General features: G+C 44.4%; 1 protein-coding gene across 1 annotated transcript in view; it reads right to left on the minus strand.

Annotated features, from left to right (window-relative positions):
- Positions 1-22,360, minus strand: part of DPYS (dihydropyrimidinase) — a gene marked incomplete at both ends in the record, with an annotated part of 75,421 nt that overhangs the window by 36,575 nt on the left and 16,486 nt on the right. The window contains 5 exons of the mRNA XM_080909420.1: positions 1,507-1,649; positions 3,467-3,608; positions 4,576-4,732; positions 17,556-17,745; positions 19,459-19,638. Coding sequence (XP_080765546.1) covers positions 1,507-1,649; positions 3,467-3,608; positions 4,576-4,732; positions 17,556-17,745; positions 19,459-19,638 — 812 coding nt within the window. The remainder of the gene's footprint in view (positions 1-1,506; positions 1,650-3,466; positions 3,609-4,575; positions 4,733-17,555; positions 17,746-19,458; positions 19,639-22,360) is intronic.

Below are 22,360 nucleotides of genomic sequence, written 5' to 3' on the forward strand. Positions count from 1 at the left end.
TCGCTAGTTACCACTTTTCACATATTCCTTCCGCGAGAGAGGAATCTTAAGAATTTCTGGGTTTTCTAATTAAACCTTGTGATCTTCATAAGCCACAAGATAGTTCAAGAGACCAACCTGGTTCCAGCCTTGGAACAATGGCCTAAATTACTTGAATTGCACCAAGAGGACCATTGCTGGACAGTATAGAGACCAAAGAGTGGAACTCACAGAAGCAGGAGTAGATCATCTGGAGTCTATATAGCCAAGCAATTGTTTTCCCGTGATCCTTCCTGCACTAGTGGGAAGCCTGCCTACAGTTGGCTTTATCAGGAATGGATTCTTTAAATGTAAGTCCCTCTCAACATAACGACAAAGGCCTCAGGTTGTGCCTGGCTGTGACCCCAGGATATCTCCTGACTTGAGGCTCTCACATAGCTTTTTACTGTTTGGCATGAATTTTAAAGCAGCAATGAGGCGATATACTGGAGCGTTGGCCAAAGGCTACCTGCCATGACCATGCCCTGCCAATCCCACGAACTGATCCCTAGGTAGGAACAGTGCCCTGAAGAAAATGCCAACTACAAAAGGACCATCTGGGGCCTGTTTCTAGGCTCTCAGCCATAGGAGCTTCCTTCATGCTCCAAAGTCCAAATGGCCATCTTTTTCCCAGAAGGTGGCCCAAGGGTACTTCTATACCTTTGTAATAATATCACATCCTAGAAACTATGCACTTTTACTAACTATGGTAAAAAAAAAAAAAAAAAAAAAAAAAAAAGCAAGCATATTAGATGTTGAATAAATCCCATATAATGAAGGCAGAAGAACCATCAAATTTCCATGGACACACACACAAACACACATGTGCACACAAAAGGTTTGTGTGCAGAATCTCCTCCCTTACCAGTGTTTACCACAAGGACACGAGCAAACATGTGTTGTTGGGGACAACATCTTACAGGTACTTAGCAGAAATTCAGCCTCCATCAATGCTCTTTTAAATTGGAATTTGCCAGACCATAATATTAACAAAGAATTATGAAAATTGAGAAGAAAAGGCTTAAGCCTACAGGGAAGAGCAAGCTGAGGCTGAGCTCATCTGGGAAGTTCGGCTAACTAAAAGTGATGTCTTTTGTGCTGGAATCTTTCTATCTAAAAGCGTTTAAAAGGCTGTAATTATTTTGAGTTTCCAATTCAGTTCTTTTCAAATTAAGCCTTTTCTTTTCTTCAGGGCTCTGCATATACTCTCCACATGAAGTCGGGCCTTTGCCAGGCGCTGGACTGGCAAACTCGTATTGGTTTTCTATACATATCCATTCTACACAACGCTGGCATCCTCTGTGCCAAGAAAAACAAAGAAACATTTGCACATTCAAACCTTTATCTTCCGCAAGGCTTAGAATCCCTGAGCACAGAGAAATAAATCACCAAGCACTCAATGCTGGGTAAGGCCTAGGTGAGATTTCTTTGTATCCTAAATGTTTTTCTTCAAGGGTAAAACCTGGTAACACAAGACCTCAGACATACCTTGTGGCTTCTGGATCCCAGATCACAATGTCAGCATCTGAGCCTACAGCTATTCTTCCTTTTTGGGGATAAAGATTAAAGATTTTGGCTGCATTTGTGCTGGTAACGGCCACAAATCTGTTCTCATCCATTCTGCCGCTGTGCTGAAAAACAATTCAAAGAAGATGCATTTGTCGCGATGGTCAAACACTAACGCCTCCTCTGGGGTTAAAAGCGAAAGACTCACATCTATTAATCCAAACAGAGCTGTATCACACTTCCTGGATGGAGGAACCGTGTCTGTACATGCACAGTATGAGCTAGTCACAGTACCACTGGCAAGGTTGAGGGCATATAGAAACCTGAAAGTGGCCCCCCAAAACTCCAGACAGAACCAAACACAGCCCTACTAGCTCTTCGCCGTCTGACCCCAGATCATCCAAGATTATTGCACATGGCAGCTAAAGACTGAGAATGGTATTTCCATTCCTCTTTAAGGTTTTCCATGGTCATGACAATATGCATTATCTACTTCATTTACTGCGGACTTAACTCTGAGACATACCCTATGGGTATTAGGTACAATACTACATAGTCAAATACATAGTCCAAACGATTTTAAATTACCCATCGGTGCCTTCACAAGACAAACGATAAACACAAGAGGTACAATTTCATATAAATTAAAATTATACAAAACAAAAGAATTGTGGAAAGTCTATTTTAAGAAATTTTAATCCAAAACCCTTATAGGGCTTATATATGTATATGACAAGACTGCCTTTAGGACTTGGTTACTATTTCTATTAGCTCCAGAAGAAAATAATCTCACTGTTTCAGAAAATCATAGTTTATGCATGTCATTGGAAAATAGTCAATTATTTTAAAGACCATATTTAAAAGATGTGTATAAATGTTTGTAAAAATCTTTCATAAAGATACTGTAATAACACAAGAATGAGGAGGAAATTTAGACTATAATTTAGAATATTTAAACAGGAAACAAAGAGGGATGGTTAGAACTGAGTGTGGAGAAAGGAGGTCAAGGAGGAAGCCCAGCAGAAGCTAGAACTGGAGAGAGGTTCGGAAGACCCTTGTACTAGATCGATTGTGGAAATGTAAACCAAATAAGCCCCTTTCCTCCCTAACTTGCTTTTGGTCATCATGTAATCATAGCAATGGACTCCCTAATGAGAGAAATAACAGTGAATGTAGGAGAAACTGTCAAAGAGAATTCTCAAGTCTAGAACCTGATAAATGTGTCATCTAAGAGGGGTGTCCTTGAGAAACATGACAGGAAGAACCTTGGGTCTACCTAGCCTTGGTGCAGATCTTTATAACTACACACAGCACATGGGTAGAAGGGTTAACCTGACTTCTGCTAATGGGATTTCCATCCTTAAGAATAAACTTTGTATTCATTCTTTATTTGTAATTAGTTTAAATAAATCACTTTGCCCGCAGATTTCATTATCTATGTAACTTCAGACAGAGGATTGAATATTCTTCATATATTTCCCCATCCGTTCAAATAGTCACATTAATGACACAGAAAGAAAGAGCCTCTGGAGAGCCAGTCTAAATTAGTCCCCAGAGTCTCTGCACAAATGACAGAACACATCTTCTGAGATGACCTGTGCAGAGAAGCCAACTGCTTGTTGATGGTAACATCCTGGAGGGGTGGGGGTAGAGCTGAGAGTGACTTCGGTGATCCAGTTTATGGGTATGTGTATGTGAGAGGGAGGGGGAGGGGGTAGGGGGGGAGGGGGAGGGGAGCAGGAGGGGGAAAGGAAGGGAGGGGGATGGGGAGAGAAAGCAAGAGTGAGAAAGGAGAGAGAGAGAGAGAGAGAGAGAGAGAGAGAGAGAGAGAGAGAGAGAGAGAGAGAGGACAGAGAGAGAGCTTTCTATGAAGGCTGGTGCTTCTTTGGTCCCCAAACAACATGGCCCTGAGTGAACCCAGACTCATTGCCATGAGACTCACCACGCCCTTTTCCCATATCACGGACATCCTGTCCTCCACGCCATTCACCCCGTTGGGAATCTTAGTGAAGTCATCCTTCCCTAGAGCTTTCTGGCAGGTGTTGAAAGTGCAGTTGTCACTCCCTGTTGTGGTCAGATCGCCGCTGTGAAGGAAGGCAGGGATGAGGTGAGCAGCGCGCACAGGGAGGAGGACACCCTTGGTGTTCCTTAGCCTCCTGTCTCCTCTGTGACTTGCCAAGCAGTGGAAGGAGGCATGAATAGAATTTCTGGTACACAACTCGCCTCTCCTCTGTCTATCTTTAGATGCAATTTTTTTTTTGAGGGCACACTCACAAGGATTATGGTGCAGAATCCTCAACACGTCCCTTTTTCTATTTTTCAATTTCCTAGCCTGATGGGACGAAGCTGACTAGTTTGAGGAAGAAAGGACCCATATGAGATGATAGAGCGCCTACGAGACTCTGCGCCAAGACTTACAAGCCATGGCCGCGAGCTTCTCCTATCTAGAAACTGATAGTCACATGGCCCCGACAACACAAACAGCAGGCTCACGAGGAGCAACGTAGGAAGAAATTTCTTGTGCGTAGAATGCCACAAACGATATTCTCATGATGACCTATGGCAACGCAGACAGGTCCTCCAGCGCAGTCCAGTGACAGATGTCTGTGTTTTCCTGAACATGGATGTAAGACTGGCTGAGAACAGCTCTGTCACCAGAGACAAAATCCCAATTTGGCTGATAAGTAATCTCTGGGACATAGAAGTGCGACGGAAGGGGGAAGTTAAAGAAATCAGGGCAAGTGGATTCTTGTCCGTTGAAAAGTCCCCTATTGATTGAAATCCAGGGACATGTGAACAGGGCATGTTAAAGTGTTCAGAATGACTAGAAAGGGGTATCACCCATACAACAAACTAGACCTAGACCATACCAGCTTAAACATCCTAAGTCTGGTGTATTCTGCTCCGCATATACCACGGTTCAGACAGAACAGAAGACCAGAAGGTCCTTGGATCTAGAGATTTAGGACAAGCTTTCCTCCCTCCACAGATAAAATTGATAAAGAATTATCTCCCATCCCTATGCTTTGCAGTTGTCTGAAAAATTATTACTTAGCCAACAAATTCATGAGAAAGCCAGGAGTTGAAGGATCGGGTCTCAGTGGGGGACCCATGACGTGGTGGGCTGCGTGACTCCATTCTTTACTCCAGTACTGTGTGCCATCTGTGCCGAGACCTGCTGCAATTGGCTCTCCGTAGACCACCTTTCCTGCAGGGTTCAAGGGCAAGATTCAGTCCCTCGATGCACATTTAAGAAAACCATCTGACAAACATACAGAAAGTCTCCAGTCAGAGTAAGGGATGATACTATAGCTTAAGAGAACCCCACCCACATCTCGCTTTGACCAGACTCAATGTCTATAATTACTGAGCATCTAGTATGTTCTGGTCTTTTGCCTTGTAAGGTACAGGTCATTCAGTTACCAGCAGGCGGGGTTATGTGATTTGTTTGGGCCAATTAGATTGAATGCAAATGGCATGCTTTCCTTCCAGGTAGAGGTTACTAAAAACCATCTTGAATTGTTCTCCACCGCTACTGAAGCAATTTATAATGCAGTCTTAAAATCCGATTGGGTAAATGCTATTACTGTTTCAATGAAGAGATAAAACTACAGGATTAAATTTCTCTGCAGACACTTGATACACATTTCACCTGTGTAGAGCGAGTGAAGGAGGTAAGATCTGAACCCAGGAAATTTGATTCAGTGATCTCAACTTTTATACCATCTAGACCGATTGATACACTACTGTTAATATAACCACATGGATTCCAACCATGGTGCATCCCTGCTGATTGATAACCTTTTCACACGCTCAAAAAGAACTTTCTGAGAAGACGTATATTCAATAAAAGAACACTCAGATAATAAAATTGTAGCCCGAAATGCGCACTTAAAAAAATCATGCAAATGAGGCCCTCCAAAGCACGCGCGGTGTTGGAAAACTTAATAGTGCACAGTGCATTTGAATTTAAAATCAGACTCCTATCTGATTAGCATTTGTCAGAATAATAGATTCACTGGCATCAACCTCATCACATGCAAGCAATCAAAGGAGAGGGGGAGGGAAGGAGAGAGGGACAGGGACAGGGAGGTGGGGGAGAGGGAGAGTAAGAGAGAGGGGGGGAGAGGGAGAGAGAGAGGGAGAGAGAGGGAGGAAGGGAAGGAGAGAGGGAGGGAGGGAGAGAGAGAGAGAGGGAGGAAGGGAAGGAGAGAGGGAGGGAGGGAGAGAGAGAGAGGGAGGAAGGGAAGGAGAGAGGGAGGGAGGGAGAGAGAGAGGGGGGGAAGAAGGGAAGGAGAGAGGGAGGAAGGGAGAGGGGGGGAGGGAGAGAGAGAGAAATTCTAGCATACCAAATGAGCTCACTTTGGTTGACCAGATGCTGACTTTTAGTTACAGTTCAGATACAGAACTGAAATGAACTGATTTTCTTAGAGAGCACATGAGTGGATGGCCACCAGCTGCCAGAGTCCTCAAAATGGAAACGCAAGCGCCCTATTATCTCACAAATCATCCACTTGCCAACCAGCCTGTTCCTCCAGTTAGCCCGGGAAATAGAGAAACAGTCCAAGCCAGGCTTCCTGAAGCCTAGAAATTTGACTTCATACCATGACCTATGGAAGAAGTTTTCCAGGACCCCCACGCCACACCTGTAAAAGAGGTCCCTAGGACCCCATGCCACGCCCATGAAAGGGGTCCCCCAGGACCCCACGCCACGCCCATGAAAGGGGTCCCCCAGGATCCCCACGCCACGCCCGTGAGAGGGATCCCCAGGACCCCCACACGACGCCCGTGAGAGGGATCCCCAGGACCCCCACACGACGCCCGTGAGAGGGATCCCCAGGACCCCACGCCACGCCTGTGAGAGGGGCCCATGAGAGGGGATCCCCAGGACCCCCATACCACGCCCGTGAGAGGGATCCCCAGGACCCCACGCCACGCCTGTGAGAGGGGCCCGTGAGAGGGGTCCCCCAGGACCCCAACCACCGCTGATGTGCTTCGATTCCCTGATACACGTACCACCAAACCACTCCAGGTCCTTACTGGCCTGTTTCCAGAATACAAGCAACTTTCGTATCTCTCTGTAGCAGGCGGGAGAAACATCGCTCATGCACAGCCTCCTTACACAACTCCAAAGAGAGTTCGCTGTTTCAAGAGCGCGTCTCCCAGTGGCTTGGACAATGAGGCTGTGATTTGATTTGCAGTCGTTTCATGAGGTGCCAACTCAGGGCTTTCCTTGGTGCTTCATCACCAAGAAGAGGCCTTGTCACATGTTCTGTTCCAATCACTTGGCACATCGAAATGATACGGGAGTGCAGTCCCCAAACTTCTACCATCTTAATAGCTCTTGGGAGAAATTAAATGTCAGCATATACCGGAGTCTGCCAGGGCTGCTTCAAACTTGGATGACAGGTAATTTCCTCAGAAGGCCTTAGCCCCTTTCAAATGTGACAAGCTGCTTTTTTTTTTTTTTTTTTTTTTTTTTTTTTTTTTTTGGTGTGTGTGTGTGTAAACAAGCTCTTCATTAAGGAGTGTACTTTCATCTTTAGTCACATTACATATTTATGAATATAAAATATTAAAAATAAAAATTCCTTATGGCTCCTTGCTCTTCTCCACAACTTTTAAGAGACTAAAACTCACGCACAAAAAAGTATAAAGGAGAAGGAAAACATAGTCTAGTGGTCCATAAATTTAAGAATCAAACTACAAAACTCCAACCGAATTGCAAGCCTTGGTAGATTCGAGCTAAAATGAAGCAAGAGCAACTGCGGCCATAAGACTGCAGAATTTCCACATCTCTTGCACTTGACCTCACTTGACACCTTACACTGCTTTGGTAGAAGAAGAAATTGATGCTCAATGAATCGAATTGATCTGCCAGAGATACACACACGGGCAGTAGCCTAACCAGAATTAAAGCCTCCCTCCTCTGATACACACAGAACACACCGTTACAAGAAAAGCATCGTCTTCATTCTCTGGTGAAGAGCATACATTCCTAGACATTTTCAGTCGAGCACAAGGTATCTATCTGTGGATGCGACCCGGTGATAAACCACTTTCCCTTCCTGGTTTCCTTGGCTCTGCACTGCAGGTGACTGTGAAAAGTGTATGTCTGGCTTCCATCTGGTACTCTTCTGATTGAGTTTGCACCCACATGGTTCCAATAACTTGGGTCTTCATTGCCTGTTTCCTCCCCAGCGCCCTTCTTGTTAGACCGTACCCTCTCCATCCACATTTGCTCTATAGTCTTTCTCCATCCTTGAACAAGAAACCAAAATGCAAAGAGTCTATCATCCTGTAGATCCTAAAGATTTCTGAATCATGAGGCATGTTAGATGCGTAGGACTCTCTCCATCACCAGGCAGCTTTATTAGAGAGAAGTGATAGAATGGGGGCTCTTGTGTGGAGACTTGCATCCTGAGCACTCTAAGAGGAAGTTGAAAGGGGAGGAGAGTCCATGAAGGTGTTGGGGAAGAAGCTTTAAGTACAGAGTTTGAAGACAGCTCTGCTCTTCAAAATAACTTTCCCACTAGCTCTGATGGGCTGCCCTGATTCAAAACATTATTGTTTTTCAAAAGACAAAACTATTTGAGAAGAAAATTAAAACAGAGACGGGATGGTAGTAAATGTAGACTTGAGTTCAAATCTAGATGTATATCTTAGCTTTGCATATGACAAATCAATCTTCTTTGTCTTGGTTTTCTTATCTAGGAAATAGGACTGCAATATGCTTCTAGTATGGTAAATTTGTGAAGGTTAATAAAACAAACCAACCATCCCTAAAATACAAACAAACAAGCAAAAAATAAAATCAACAACCATGATGTATTCGAAAGTATATAGCATGTTCCTAGAAGTCTGAGGTTTCTTCATGTTGATAAATTGAGCTGTGTTTATCATTATAGAGTAGTCACTTCTCCATTGCTGTATAAAACACCATGGCTAAGGGAACTGTTGCAGTAAATATTAAAAAATATAAAATGGTTTATCTCTTTATCGGACCTGAGGTCTCACTCCTCAGGCCCCACCCTGATACGGAGCCGCGAGCACCTCTGGCACCCGGTCTGAGCTGCCACCATGGCCCAACTTGTCTGCTCCCTTCCCTGGCAGTTTTCTACCACCTGTTCTTTGCCTCTGTCCCGGGGTGATTCTCTACCCAAAAATCACACATAAATACAACTCTACAGCCCAATAGCTTTTCATACAGGTTTATATATCCAACTCTCAATCCACAAACCCTCTACACAATAAGATTACATCAAATAGACAAAGATACAAACAGCTCTTCTAAATGAGATATTAGACCCATAAATTCCTTGATGTTCATAGCTATTTAACGCCAATTAATATCACCTGGGTCTAGCTGGTCCTTGGGAACCTCCATGTTGCCATGACCTTCACCCTCTCTCCTCTGACCTCCTTAGACCTCTCCTCTCTCCTTTGCCCCACCCAGTCACTGGCTTTCCTTTATTTTACTAATATAAAATGGGAATGTTCAGATGAAGTCACCTCTTGAGTATATGACTAGGCAGCCCTTCTTGAGGAAGTGAAATTAACATTAAAATACAAACAGCTTCAGGACAATCTACAGGAACTCTTAGAAGAAAGCATTTAATTAGGCTTACAGTTGTAGAGGGTTAGAGTCCGTGATGGAGGAGGAAAGACATGGCAACAGGAACAACTCATCTCAAACCACAAGCAGGAAGGAGAGATTACATTGGGCACAGCAATGGTCATTTGGAACCTCAAAGCCTGCTCTAGTGACATGCCTTCTCTGACAAGGCCACACCTTCTAATCTTTCTCAAAGAGTTCTACCAACGGGGGCCCAAGTATCAAAATACATGAGCCTATGGGGGCCATTCTCATTCAAGCCACCACACAGGAGAATTCAGCTCTTGAAGCCTTCAAATATACTGAATAAGGTCTTTATAGAGGTAATGAAATTAAAGTGAGGCCTTTGGAGTAGAGCCTCATCGAGTAAGACTGGGATCTAAAAGAAGAGGGAGTTGGAACATAGACACCAACAGAAGGGACACATTGAAAGCCAAGGAGAAAGTCTTCCTGATGAAGCCAAGGAGAGAGGCCTGAGACATTGCCTGGGATGTGGCTTTCTCCACAGCTCAGAGAACACTGGTACTATTGGCACTGACCTCTCAGGTTTGCCATCTCCAGTACCCTGGAAAAACAAGGCCTTACTGCTTACACTACGGCTGTGGAACTCTGTGTGTCAGGAGCCTTATAAAAAAATCTACACCTTCCACAGATGTTGTTTCCCTCGGAACCACACAATTCCAGTTTTGAAAATGCTCTAAGATGGCCAGGTTTCAACTGCTTTGAAGTAGGTCTTCTTCTAAATTTAAGACAATGATATGATCAGATGCACAAGACCAGAAAGGAAAAGAGACAAGGTGATATTCAAATCTCCCTAGCTCAACCACACACTGTGCTCCCATTCCCTGGCCATGAGAGTCAGTGCCACTGAAGTATGGAAGACAAGAGGCTTGGCTTGCTGCTGTTCATTAGTAAAGGACATGGTCTTTTGTGAATCTCTCTTTGGTCTTCTAAAAGCAAGAGGAATGTGTGGAGGCCAGCGTTGAAAAGTGGGAACTACCCCAAACCTCTCTGTGAGAACTTTATGTCCTACAACAAAAAGCTTGAATACGAATCATTGTGCTGTAAAAAACAAAAACAAAAAAAGTTTCATCAATATGTGCAAACAAGGTGCAAACATTCCCCATTCCCCCAAAGACAAGAGCTTGGGTATAAAATAAGGTTGAATTTTAATAAGATGTGTTAAAACTTCTGTCTTAGTTTGGGTCCTATGGCTATGAAGAGACCAAGGCAGCTCTTATAAAGAAAAAGATTTAATTCGAGCTGGCTTACAGTTCATAAATTTAGTCTATTACTGTCATGATAGAAAGCAGGTTGGCTTGCAGGCAGACATGGTACTAGAGAAGGAGCCAAGAGTTCTACAAAGGGATCAACAGGAAGCAGGAAGAGACTTGAGCTTTTGAGACCTCAAGTCCTGCCTCCCACAGAGACACACTTCCTCCAGCAAAGCCACACCTACTCCAAGAAGGCTACATCTAATAGGGCTACTCGCTAGTGCCAAGCATTCAATCACAAGATTTTACGAGGGCCATTCCTATTCAAACCACCACAGATGGGCTTTTTACACCTCAGTCACAGAGGAGAAACAATAACAGACAGATTAAGCTACTAAGAGACTGTGCCTCCAATGTAAACAAAACAACAGAATTCCATGGGCCTACAAGTTCTAGGGGCAGGTTGGGCTAAAGACTAGGCTATGGCTTGCACCTGTAATCCAAGAACTCCTCAGGCTGAAGCAGGGGGATCCTGAAATCAAGGTTAACCAACCAGGCAGCATGCACCAGCTGGTATGAGACCCCAAACACATGTACAGCAGAGGACTGCCTGGTCTGGCCTCAGGGAGAGAAGATGTACCTAACCCTCAAGAGACTGGAGGCCCCAAGAGTTAGGGAAGCCTGGCAGGGTAGGGTGAGATGGCGACATCCTCTTGAAGACAGGGGAAGGAGGAATTGATAGAGGGTGGATCTGGATGGGGATAATGACTAAACTGTAGGAAATAAAGATTAAAGGTAATAATAATCATAATCATAATCTGGGATAGCCTGGACTACACAAAAGAAGCCCCACCTTAAGAATGAAATAGACATTCATTCTTTGCCAAGGTCAAAGGCAGCTTAGCTATGGACAGTGTGAAGCGCCCTTTGACATCAGACATGATGATGTGACTTTGGTATTTGTCCAGTTGGTTTTGGTCTTGTTTTGGTCCAGTATTTTCTTTTAAAATCATAATGTATATATTCTGTGCCATTATATATTTGAAATATGCGATCTGCTTTTCATTCTGATTTTATAGGGGATTACAGTAAAAGATTGCCTGAGTCTCAGAGGAGACTTTGGAATAGGCTGTGGAGACTTTTTCATAATAATATAGCTATAAACCTATGGGGGCAGGGCGTTGGGTGTAGTAGTTTGAATGGCAATGGTCTTAGAGGCTCATAGGAACTCATATCAAGAGCTGTGAAGGAAGTGTGTCACGGGGGGGGGGGGGGGGGGGGACTTCCAGTGTAGGAAAATGCCAAGGTGCTGAGGTGGAGAGGGAGGTTGGGAGAGGGAGCACCTTTGTGGAGACAAGTGGAGGGGGAGGGGGATGAGATTCGGGGAAGGGGATAACATTTCAAATGTAAATGCAGAGTATCTAATTAAAAAAAAAAGAATTGCTGTGGTCTCAGTCTGTGACTAAGACAAACAACTTGACCTTGACAATGTCCTTCCTTTTCCTGTAATTGGACTTTTGCTTCTTCCTCACCGGAAAGGCTGGAGGAATTCTAGCCAAGAAAAGCCTGGGTTTAGGATTAAAGTTGAGGAACTGAACATGATCTTCCCAGTCCACTGGCAGCATCTGATGAAGAGGCTCAGACAGAGGGAATCCAAGGGTCCCAGTGAACCAGGGGTTCACCTTGCCTTTTTGGCTAGGCTGGCAGGCCAGGGAGCTTTTGAGATCCACTAGTCTCTGCCTCCGATTTTCCATTCCCAATGGTGGGCTCACATGCGCAGATGTCTATTTATGGCTTTTTATGAAGGTGCTGAGGATTGGAAGTCAGGCCCTTGTGCTTGTAGAAAAGAAAGTGCTCTTCCCACTGAGCTATCTTCCTAATCACGGAGAAAAAGACTAGGAATTTATTTTAAAACAAAACCAACAATGATACAAACAAACAAACAGGGAATGAAAAAGAATTTTAAAGCTCCATCTGTATTCTTAGAAAAGAAAAACATAAAAAAAAAGGGGGGGGGCTGGAGAGATGGCTCAGCTGCTAAGAGCACCAACTCCTCTTTCAGAGGACCTGGTTTTAACTCCCAGCCCCCCCTCATGGCAGCTCACAGTTACCTGAAACTGTATTTTCAGGGAATCCGACACCCTCACACAGACATATAGGCAGGCCAAGCATCGACTTACATAAAGTAAAAATAAGGTAACAAGCAACCAGGAAAGATTACCAAAAGTCCATAGAAACGGCAAAGAAAAGCAAACAAAACAGAGCAAAAAAAAATGATATTATTTTAAAGGTTAAAAAGAGAAGAAAACCCGGAAGGAGTTGAAGTTGCTAGAGGAGGTGACTCTGGGGAAAGTAAACAGAGAAAACAAATATGGAAGAAGTGACAGAAGAAAAGTTCAGAACCTAAGATCAGCCTTCAGATTAAAATACTCCCTAAACATGAAAGGAGATTATTTAAATCTTATGACCCAGTGTGGACTTAGTCAAATTTCTGTATTTCAACGATGGAGATAAAAGTGAGAATATTCCAGATGATAAAACTGGAGAGAAAAAGAAAACAATTGTACTGTATTGGCAACAGTGCCAGAATAAAGCCGGTTTTCAGAAGTAGTCTGAGACTTGAATTCTGCTCTCGTTCAAATCACGGAACAAAGCCGAGAAAAAAATTAGGAAATTCAGTTTCTTTAAAATTTGCTTTAAAAAAAAAAAAAAAAAAAAAAAGGATGGGGGAATTCTCAATGTATTCAAGAAAATGGAGCCTAAGATGTCAAAGGGTGTGATCCACACAGCAGATCTGGACTCTGATGGACTAGGAGGGAGCGATGGATCCATTCACCAAAGGTCAGTGGTCAGTTCTTGTGTGCGGTACACAGGGTTCCATCTACTGACAAAAGGGAAAGAGAGACTGAGGAAGGCAGGGAGGGAGGACGATCATCACCCCCTTCCCCACAAAAGAAGCTCCTTGCAAAAGGAGCTGCTTACGGCTAATGAGAGCAGGAGGGAAAGGCTAGAAACTGTACGTGGTGTGGTACAGAGAGGCCTGTGTTTATTTTATAAGCCGATCTGAAAAGAGCTAACGGAAGAAATTCCAGAAAAACCAAGAAACTGTAGAAGACAACAATGGCCTAAACGTGCAGCCAAGTAAAATCCGGCGTGTTTGGGAGCTGGTGTGAAGGAAGCGCGCTTGTCCCTGGCACTTGAAACTGCTTCTCCATGGGTTAATGGGACTAGTTCCAGCATGCGCTCCGAGTGGATAATTCCTCTTTCCTGTTTTGCCAGGGAAGACTAGGTCACACGTCCACACGTCCACTGCATCTGAGGGTTGGGCTGAGCAGGAAAGCAGCAGGATCCAACCGGAAGTGGAAAGGAGACAAAGCAGCAGGATCCAACCGGAAGTGGAAGGGAAACAAATGCTGTGAAGAACACTGTCATACCCAGAAAATCGTGATGCAATTGTAGTGACAGCCCTCAGTTCCTGTTGCAGCCTAGGTGTGTCACCAAAAGCACTAGCCCGGCACAAACTGTCATCTGAAGTGACAATTATTGTTAACAAAACTCAGGTGGCAGGTAGCATTTACATTGAGTTAAGTTACTCATTTCTCATGGCTGGGAGACAGTCGATATTACTCCAGATCCTAAGTCACTATTACCTGCTTACAGTCTAGAATTCTGAGGGTCGCATCCTAGAAGAGAAAGTAAACATGGCTGGAAGAAGGGCTGACCGAAATGAGCTAGCCAGCTCTCCAGCGAAGGATTTAGCAAATGCAGCCTTGCCATTTCCATCTTTTCAATAATGCCGGAGTGCTAAGATAATGATGATGTCTTCAATATAATTATCAAACATAATTACGACTCCTCCCCTCAAACCAGCAATTTTCTTAAACATCAATCAGTGAATTAGGAAACATGGTATTCACACACCCCAGCTCTTGATGGGATTCAGTAGAACTAGTCACTGAGAAGGTTTGGCCTCGGGCTGGTGGCCTTGGGCTGGACCAGTAAGTAGACTTGTCATTGAAGTCATTTGAGCTTTGCCCACCAATGGTCCCCACGCCTTGACCTCATCAGCCACAAAACAGTTGTAAACTTGAATGTGAAGTATTTTGATGACAATTCAAAGCAACAGTATATTTTCAAAAAAATAAGCAATAAAACCTGAAGTGGAGAAGTGTTCTCAGAGTCCTCCTCTGAAGCATGTATATTGTTAGCCGTTACGACTTGAGCCCACGTCATCTGGGCATACAGTTGTCAATTGAAGTATGAAGTTAAATTTATCCCTAAGTCACAATAGTGACAGACAACCAATAAGTTGACAACCAGCGTGGCTGGATTCTGACTTTAATAATCATATGAGCCGCCCAACATTTCAGTTAAACACATTAGATCCAGCAGGTCTGGGATGGGAACGAGGGTTCTGTGTGTTGTTCCTAGGCACCATCAATCAGCACTGCATTCTAGGGACTCACTGTTTATATCAGGGCCCAGGAAGAAGGAAGTGGTGACAAAGGTATTTATAGATTTTTTTTTTTGTAGTATACTTTCATAAGAATAAATTATTACTTGCTTAAGTAAGGTTACAAATCGCAGGGCTTTAATGCACGTCTGTGCTCAGAAATGATGTTAGAGGGTAGTAAATTACTGACAGGGTCCCTCAGCCCTTCACAGACGGTTAGTGTGGTCCATGGGCTCTTGGCCATCACCGTCCCAAGGTCTGTTCTTGAGTTTACTTATGTAATCACCATGAGAACAGTTTGGGTCTGTCAGTCTTCTCTTCCTCTGGCCCCTCCTTAATCACACATCCTCTTCTCTCAAGTGGGGATATATTCACAGAATGGGCTATCTCATGCTAAACCATTCATAGAGTGGGCTATCTCATGCTAAATCGTTCTGGAGTTCTACTCTCTTTGACAATTGGGTGGGTATTTTTTTTTACAAGCATTGTTACTGTAAATCCAACTTAGCACGCATGTTTGAGTGGCATTTAAACTACCCTATGCTTACAGCTCCTTTGGAAATGAATCTAGCAGTGTCTAAACAGCTGCATGCCCATTTAATCTTTGAACCAGCAACCCTGCATCTAGGAGATGCCCTTTTATGTTAGGCACACAATGGAACCATAAAGATGCCCACGTGCCAACTGATAGTTTGTTCATGGGCTACATGATGCAGAATAGGGGTGAAAAGCTGTGGTGAAAAGCCTTGGGGTGGGCAAGTCTTTTAAATGAATATAGTTGGCTCTATGTTATGCAGGAGCCTGAAAGTGGAAGGCACGAGGTCTTTCTGAAAACCTGACACCAGCGCACAGCCCAACATGGCTGCCTTTAAAGATTCAGGAAGGCGAGGGGTGGGTGGGCAGAGCTGAGGAAACTGAGCAGGCGCGGGCTTTGGGGAAGTTAAGGAAGGGGCGGGGCACTCCAGACCTGGATAATCTGTTGTCTAGAACAATCAGACAGCAAGTTCATGTTAAGTCTCTAAACTTGTAGGAATTTCTTACAAAGGCGATAGAAGCCACGCACGGTCTACAAAACCAAATAATCTCTGTAGAAGGTGACCGCTCTGGTGTTCATATGTAAGCTTCCAGGGCTGCTGCAAACCAAGTGGCCACCATAGGAGGGTTATTTGAATAAACACAGCAGAAAATTCTAGATCTACAATGAGAATAATAAAAAAAAAAAAAAAAAAAACACCTTCTGAGGGCTGACTTCAAGGAGATATTCCAACAGCAAAACCAGCAAGAAGCAAAAATACTAGCAAGGTGGTTTTTCGTTTTATGATGTAACAGAAGATATTTCTTATGGGATGTGACAAGGACCCAGAGGGGCTTCTTTGAACATCCTTTTGGGGAGGGGTATATAATTTTGAAACTTGGATTAATGTAAAATTGTAAACAGCTCTCACGTTCAAGAAGTAAAATTGTGTTTAAGACTAATTAAAAGTCAAAACCAGAATGTTTGTGCTTAACAACAGTTGTCTGTGAGCCCTAAATCTTTGTAAGCTGCCTCTGACAGAATTTTGTACGCGTATACGATAAATACCCATTGTCAAGAAAAAGCTTTCATCCTTAACTTTCAAAAATCCTAGCTCGATGGTGGGTTACGACGGGCATTTTTGCAGATTTTACTGCTCTCTCTAGTCTAACACTAGTACCTGGTGTGCCCCATCCAGGTGCACAGAGCTGGCAACATCCTCACCTGGTGGGAGAAAGCGAAAACTGCAGCTTGGGATTTTCAGCTACTTCTGTTTGGGGGTGTGGGGGGCGGCGGGAGCTGTTTCACTGCAATACTGTTACACACAGGGTGTGGGCATCCGTAATAGTTGCTAGTAAGACTTTATGGGCTCATTTAAAATTCACCTTATTCCTAACACATGATATAGTGGATTACATTTTAAAAGTGAACACGGCTCGCAAAATCCTTCCTAAACCTTCTCGCAGCGCGCAGTTTCGGCAAAATTTATGTTGGTGTCAATTAGAAGCACATCAAATCCATGCCGTGGCTTTTAATGAGGCACATTAGCCACCGGCTGTTACTCTCAGGAGGGACGTTAAGAGGATGACTTTCCCCACTGCAGGATTAGCCGAGTCTCTACCAGCGAGATGGGGGCTCCAGTGATGTGCACACACGTGGCTTTCACCCATCTCCGTCCCGTACTAACAAACTAACGTCTTTTTCCTTTACCCAGGAGCACATTTTCTTTCTTTTGCATGACTACATTTAGACTGAACTGCAGAGCTGAGGCAACCATCAACCTGAAGTTAAAAAATAACCTTTAAAAGAGTCACTGTTAAAATGCTCTGGGAGCTATTGCTTCAGCTGACCCGACACCCAAGGTGCTGTCAGACAGATGGATTCCGTTCAGAAGCAAGTTTCTGAGCATGAACTCCGCCCTGGCCTCATCGGGTCCTAGCTTGTAGGGCTGGTGATCGGGAAAGGTTGGAGTTGCTGTCAAGTTCCCTTTAAAATTAAAATTCACTGTCGCGTTTTTAAATAAAAACTTGCTGCTTATGGTGTTAAGAGCTTGAAATAGTTTGAGGCCCCAAGTAGAAGGAAGGAGTAGCCAGAAGGGAGTGGTCCCTGAAGATGAATAGAAAAGAAGAAATAGACGTGTGTAAGATCTCCCAAACAGCCTCCTCAAACTCTAAGCAAAGGAAGCACCCGAGCTTGCTGGTTAACCCGAGGCGCTGGGGTCCCCCTGAGGGTCACCTTCTCTCCTCGCGTCGGCTATCACCTTCGCTGCAGATTTGCTCATCACATGCACGATGTAGAGGGGGCAGTTCACAGCGCTGGCTATGGTGATCGCTCTCAAGGTGGCCTCGGCCTCCACTGCTTCTGGACGGCACAGCTCGTGCCCCTCGGGGCCTGTTATCCCCAGTGCCAGCATCTTCTTTGCTCCCTAAAGGCAGCAAGAAGGTAAAAAAAAAACTAGAGCAGGAAGGATTGCTAATGGCAAATATGATGCTACTGGAGATTAAAGGTTCTGATAGGCTTTCGGACGTGTCCGCTATAGAGGTGGGGGCAGGGCAGAGTAAAGTACGCTGACAGCATTGTCATAGTGTCCCCATGTACCATTTCGCCATCAGCTCCCTTTGATTGACAGGGTAGGGGAAGAGAGGGCCAGGGAGAGCGCTAGTTGTGCAAACCCGGCAGCTCTCGGGTTCAGTCCACAGAACTCATGTGGAAAAGCCAAACAGGATGGAAGATGCCCTCGCGATGCTGGAGAGACAGAGACAGGCAGGTCTACGGAACCACTGGCCAGAGAGTCAGGCCTGACTGGCGAGTTCCCAGCCAGTGAGAGACAGACTTTGTTTCTAAAATAAAGTGGACTGGCTCTGGAAGAATGGCATTTGAGTTTGTCCTCTGGTCCATCTGCATGTCTGTCTGTCTATGTTAGCCCCCCCTTCAAAAAAAAAAAAAAGATCAGGAGGTTTGTGCTAACGGTCTGTAGGAAGCACTCACTATTCATGGTTGAGACTTTAGTATATTAATTCAGTGAAACAAAAATAGAACAACTCGGGACCCCTTGCTGAAGTGACTCGCTCAATATATTGTTCAAGGAATTGTATTTTTTTATACCAGATCAGTCTCCACTGCCCCCTCAACTCTTCAAATTTTTCTTTCTTTCACAAAAGAACTGCAAGTCAAGATTCAGTGGACTGTTAGGACCGGCCCCTGTCACACGGTGAGGAAGTCACATCTAAACTCTGGCCTGTTTGAGGTTTTAGCATTACACCCGCTTCTTCTCCCTCATCCCCGGGACCTCCAGGCTACTGAACCGCAATCTTACTTTAATGGGAGCTAAGTCCTGAGAGAGAGAAAAAAAAACAGCTAATATAAAGGGTTAGAGACAGCTCCTTAAATCTTGCAGATGGAACACCCTTTGGGCATTAGTAATGGAGCTAAAATGAGAAATAAATATCTTCTCTAGTCCTCCAGAGCACAGCGTGATCCCCAGTCTCTGAAAAGTGTGAGGCTTTAAAATAAGATCTTGTACACGGCTCACACCCTTAGCACACACCCAGGTCCCCACATTAGCATTCCTTACCAGCAACCTGAGTCTCAGAAAACCCAGAAAAGAAAACAACCCCGAGGGGCACAAAGGAAATGATTTACAGTCTGGAGAGACTGCTTAGGAGTTAAGAGCGTGGGCTGCTCTTTCAGAGGACCCAGGTTCAGTTCCCCCGCAAACCCACGGCAGCTCATAACTGCCTGTAATGACAGTTCCAGGAGATCCAACTTCTTCTGGACATTGTAGGCTGTGCATACACGTGGTATACATGCACTCATTCGGGTACATATGTACACATAAATAAGAAATAAATCAACCTAAAAGAAAATGACTCCCTGTTTTATAACTGTATTTTTTAAAAGCTGCATGTATGTATCTAGTTGGAAAAGGAGAATTCTTGGTCGAACCAAGTAGAAGCACCTAATAAAATCAAAGGCAGGAGCAAATGAGGCAGCTTGGGTATTTATGAGGAACAGATAAAGAGCCACTCAATTTCTGCCCTTCCAGGAGTTTTGGCTACCTTTGGGGAGCCAGATGTGTCTGCTTTGAGTTACAGCTGTCTTCTGTGTGTCTACAGAGGCGTCGGAGGGGAAGACTCACCTCCGCGATCAGGTCTCCATTCTCCGCATGCACCTGAGCAACCGCTCCGATCTCCTTGCACTGAGAAAAGGCAGCGTACATCTGTTCATCTTGAACCATGTACAGATCTTTGTAGGCCATAAACATCTTGAAAGAGTTAACGCCTTTATCTTGAGCGAGGGTTTTCATTTCTTCTTTTACCTGGGGGGCGGGGAGGGGGGACAGGTACACCAACACGTTCTCTTAAACGATAATTTCAGCGTCCCTCGAAGATTATACTCAGAAAAGACATAAGCAGCACAGGAGCGGCAATTTTCTTCAGGAACAAGCAGTTAAGCCCCGCATCATTTCCCGTTTCACCTGATAAACGGCCACTGCGGTTAAATCATGTGAAATCCTTACATGGAGCGTTAAGAGAAGACAAACATGGGAAAGTGACTAGCTTTCCTTAAAGAACTTCATTTCTATTCTCATATACAGAGTTCTCTGCATCTATCTTCCAATTCGAGGAGATTGTTCTAGAAAAAAGATGAAGCCACACGGCAACAACAGCCTTAGATCTAGAAGAAAACGAAAGCAGAGCTTATATGTGCTAAGAGCGGCGCCTCAGATCTAAAAGCTCAGGGACAAGTTATCAGAGGAGGCAAGTGGACAACCCAGGTGTGCCCGAGGGAGCACACACTGAGTGTCATGTTACAGCGTTCTGGCAGCACACCTGGAAGCACACCTGGCAGCACACCTGGCAGCACACCTGGCAGCACACCTGGCAGCACACCTGGGAGGTGAGGTCACAGATGGCAAGACTCTTTATTAGCCACAGCTTGGGGTAGTTTCACGGTTGTCAAACATCAGAAGGAAACTGATCAAAAGTGCCTAGTAAGAGACACGGAAGGCCCACTACAAGTCTCAACATGGGCTAGGATTTTAAAAGGAAAGTTGTTGGAATTTCTATAGGTTAACAAACACACATACACGTATACACACATACAAACAAATAAGTAACATACATGCACCCATACACACATACAAACACATAGATAAACACATACACACATACACACACATACACTCATATGCACACATACATGCACATACACACATATGCACACATACACACATATGCACACATACACACATATACACACACAAATACACATATATACACATACAAACACATAAGTAACACATACACATACATACATACAAACATACACACATAAACACGTACACATGTACATACATACACATATACACATACGAATGCACAAGTAACACATACATACACATATACAAACACATAAACATATATACATATACACATACATACATATATGTAACACATACATACACATACACACACACACACACACACACACACACACAAGTGTTGTTCATAGCTACTGAAATTTCCTCCCACATGATGAGAGGTGGGGACCAAGCCCAGAGAGGAGGCTCAGAGAGGATGAAGCTGTCTTCAGCTGGAAAGAGAAACCTCACAAAGAAACCAGCTCTTCTAGCGCATTGATTCTGGATATCCTGCCTCAGGCTTTGAGAATTCTGTTATTGAACTACCCAGCCTATGGAACGTTGCTATGGCAGCGGGAGCCGAGAAGCACGCATGTGCATTTGCTCGCACTGCCACAGCCTGGTTGAGAGTGGTATCAACTCCTCTGTAGGTATAGTTCTTAGAAAAGCGGGTCCCTAAAAGTGGAGAGTTTGAGGTGCAGACACAGAACAGAGCCTAGCTCCGGCCCGGGAGTTTTAAAAGGATGGACATTTTCGCTAAAAGTTTAACAAGATCCTTTCTTTGGGAAAATATTGAATAATAGGTTCACCTTAAAAGAAAAATGGCTCTTTAAACAATATGTACCCATAACATAACAGAAAAAGAGAAAACCCCTTCCCCCAAAGAGAAGCCTTAAAAACCAAGGTGGAAAATATCAGCAATCCACAGAGTTGTGCACAGACCAAGAAGGCTAGTTTTCTACTCACAAAAAAAGCACAAAGCTGTTTAATCCCTGCACTTGGGAGGCAGAGGCAGGCAGAGCCATCTGAGTTCCAGGCTAGCCTTGTCTGTATAAAGGGTTTCAGGACAGTCAGGGCTATGTAGACAGTCTTAAAGAAACAAACAATAAATAAAAGCACCAAGCCAGGCCTGTCGGTACACTCTGAAATCTCACCTCTTAAAGGTACAGGTAGTAGGACAAATTCAAGGCTAGCATAGGACTACATAGCAAGGCCCCCTCTGTGTTAAACGTAACAATGCAGATAATGCTGCCCACTATTGCAAATAGACTTGTGAGCTATCCCAGCCCCAGATGGGCAGGTGTATGATCAGTGTCTTGTTCAGCTATCATCAGAGAAGCTTCTTCCTGTAGCAGATGGGAACATAGAGACCCACAGCTAAACATTATACAGAGGGTGAGAGACCTTGACAAGCTCAGCCCCCAAATGGGATATCTCCATGAAATCTCCGCTCTCAGAGCTTATCAAATCCAGCAGAAGAGGAGGAAGAAAGTGTAGATTGATAGAAGGGAGAAGAAAAGAAGATGGAGGAAGAGAAGGACATAGTGTACTGGTTGGTTCTGTGTCAATGTGACACAAGCTGGAGTTATCACAGAGAAAGGAGCCTCAGTTGAGGAAATGCCTCCATGAGATCCAGCTGTAAGGCATTTTCTCAACTAGTGATCAAGGGGGGGAGGGCCCAGCCCATTGTGGGTGGAGCCATCCCTGGCCCAGCCCATTGTGGGTGGAGCCATCCCTGGCCCAGCCCATTGTGGGTGGCGCCATCCCTGGCCCAGCCCATTGTGAGTGGAGCCATCCCTGGGCTGGTAGACCTGGGTTCTATAAGAAAGCAGGCTGAACAAGCCAGGGGAAGCAAGCCAGTAAGTGACATCTCTCCATGGCCTCTGCATCAGCTCCT

Source organism: Micromys minutus (genome assembly GCF_963924665.1).
Source record: "Micromys minutus genome assembly, chromosome: 33".
In the NCBI taxonomy this organism is placed as follows: domain Eukaryota; kingdom Metazoa; phylum Chordata; class Mammalia; order Rodentia; family Muridae; genus Micromys; species Micromys minutus.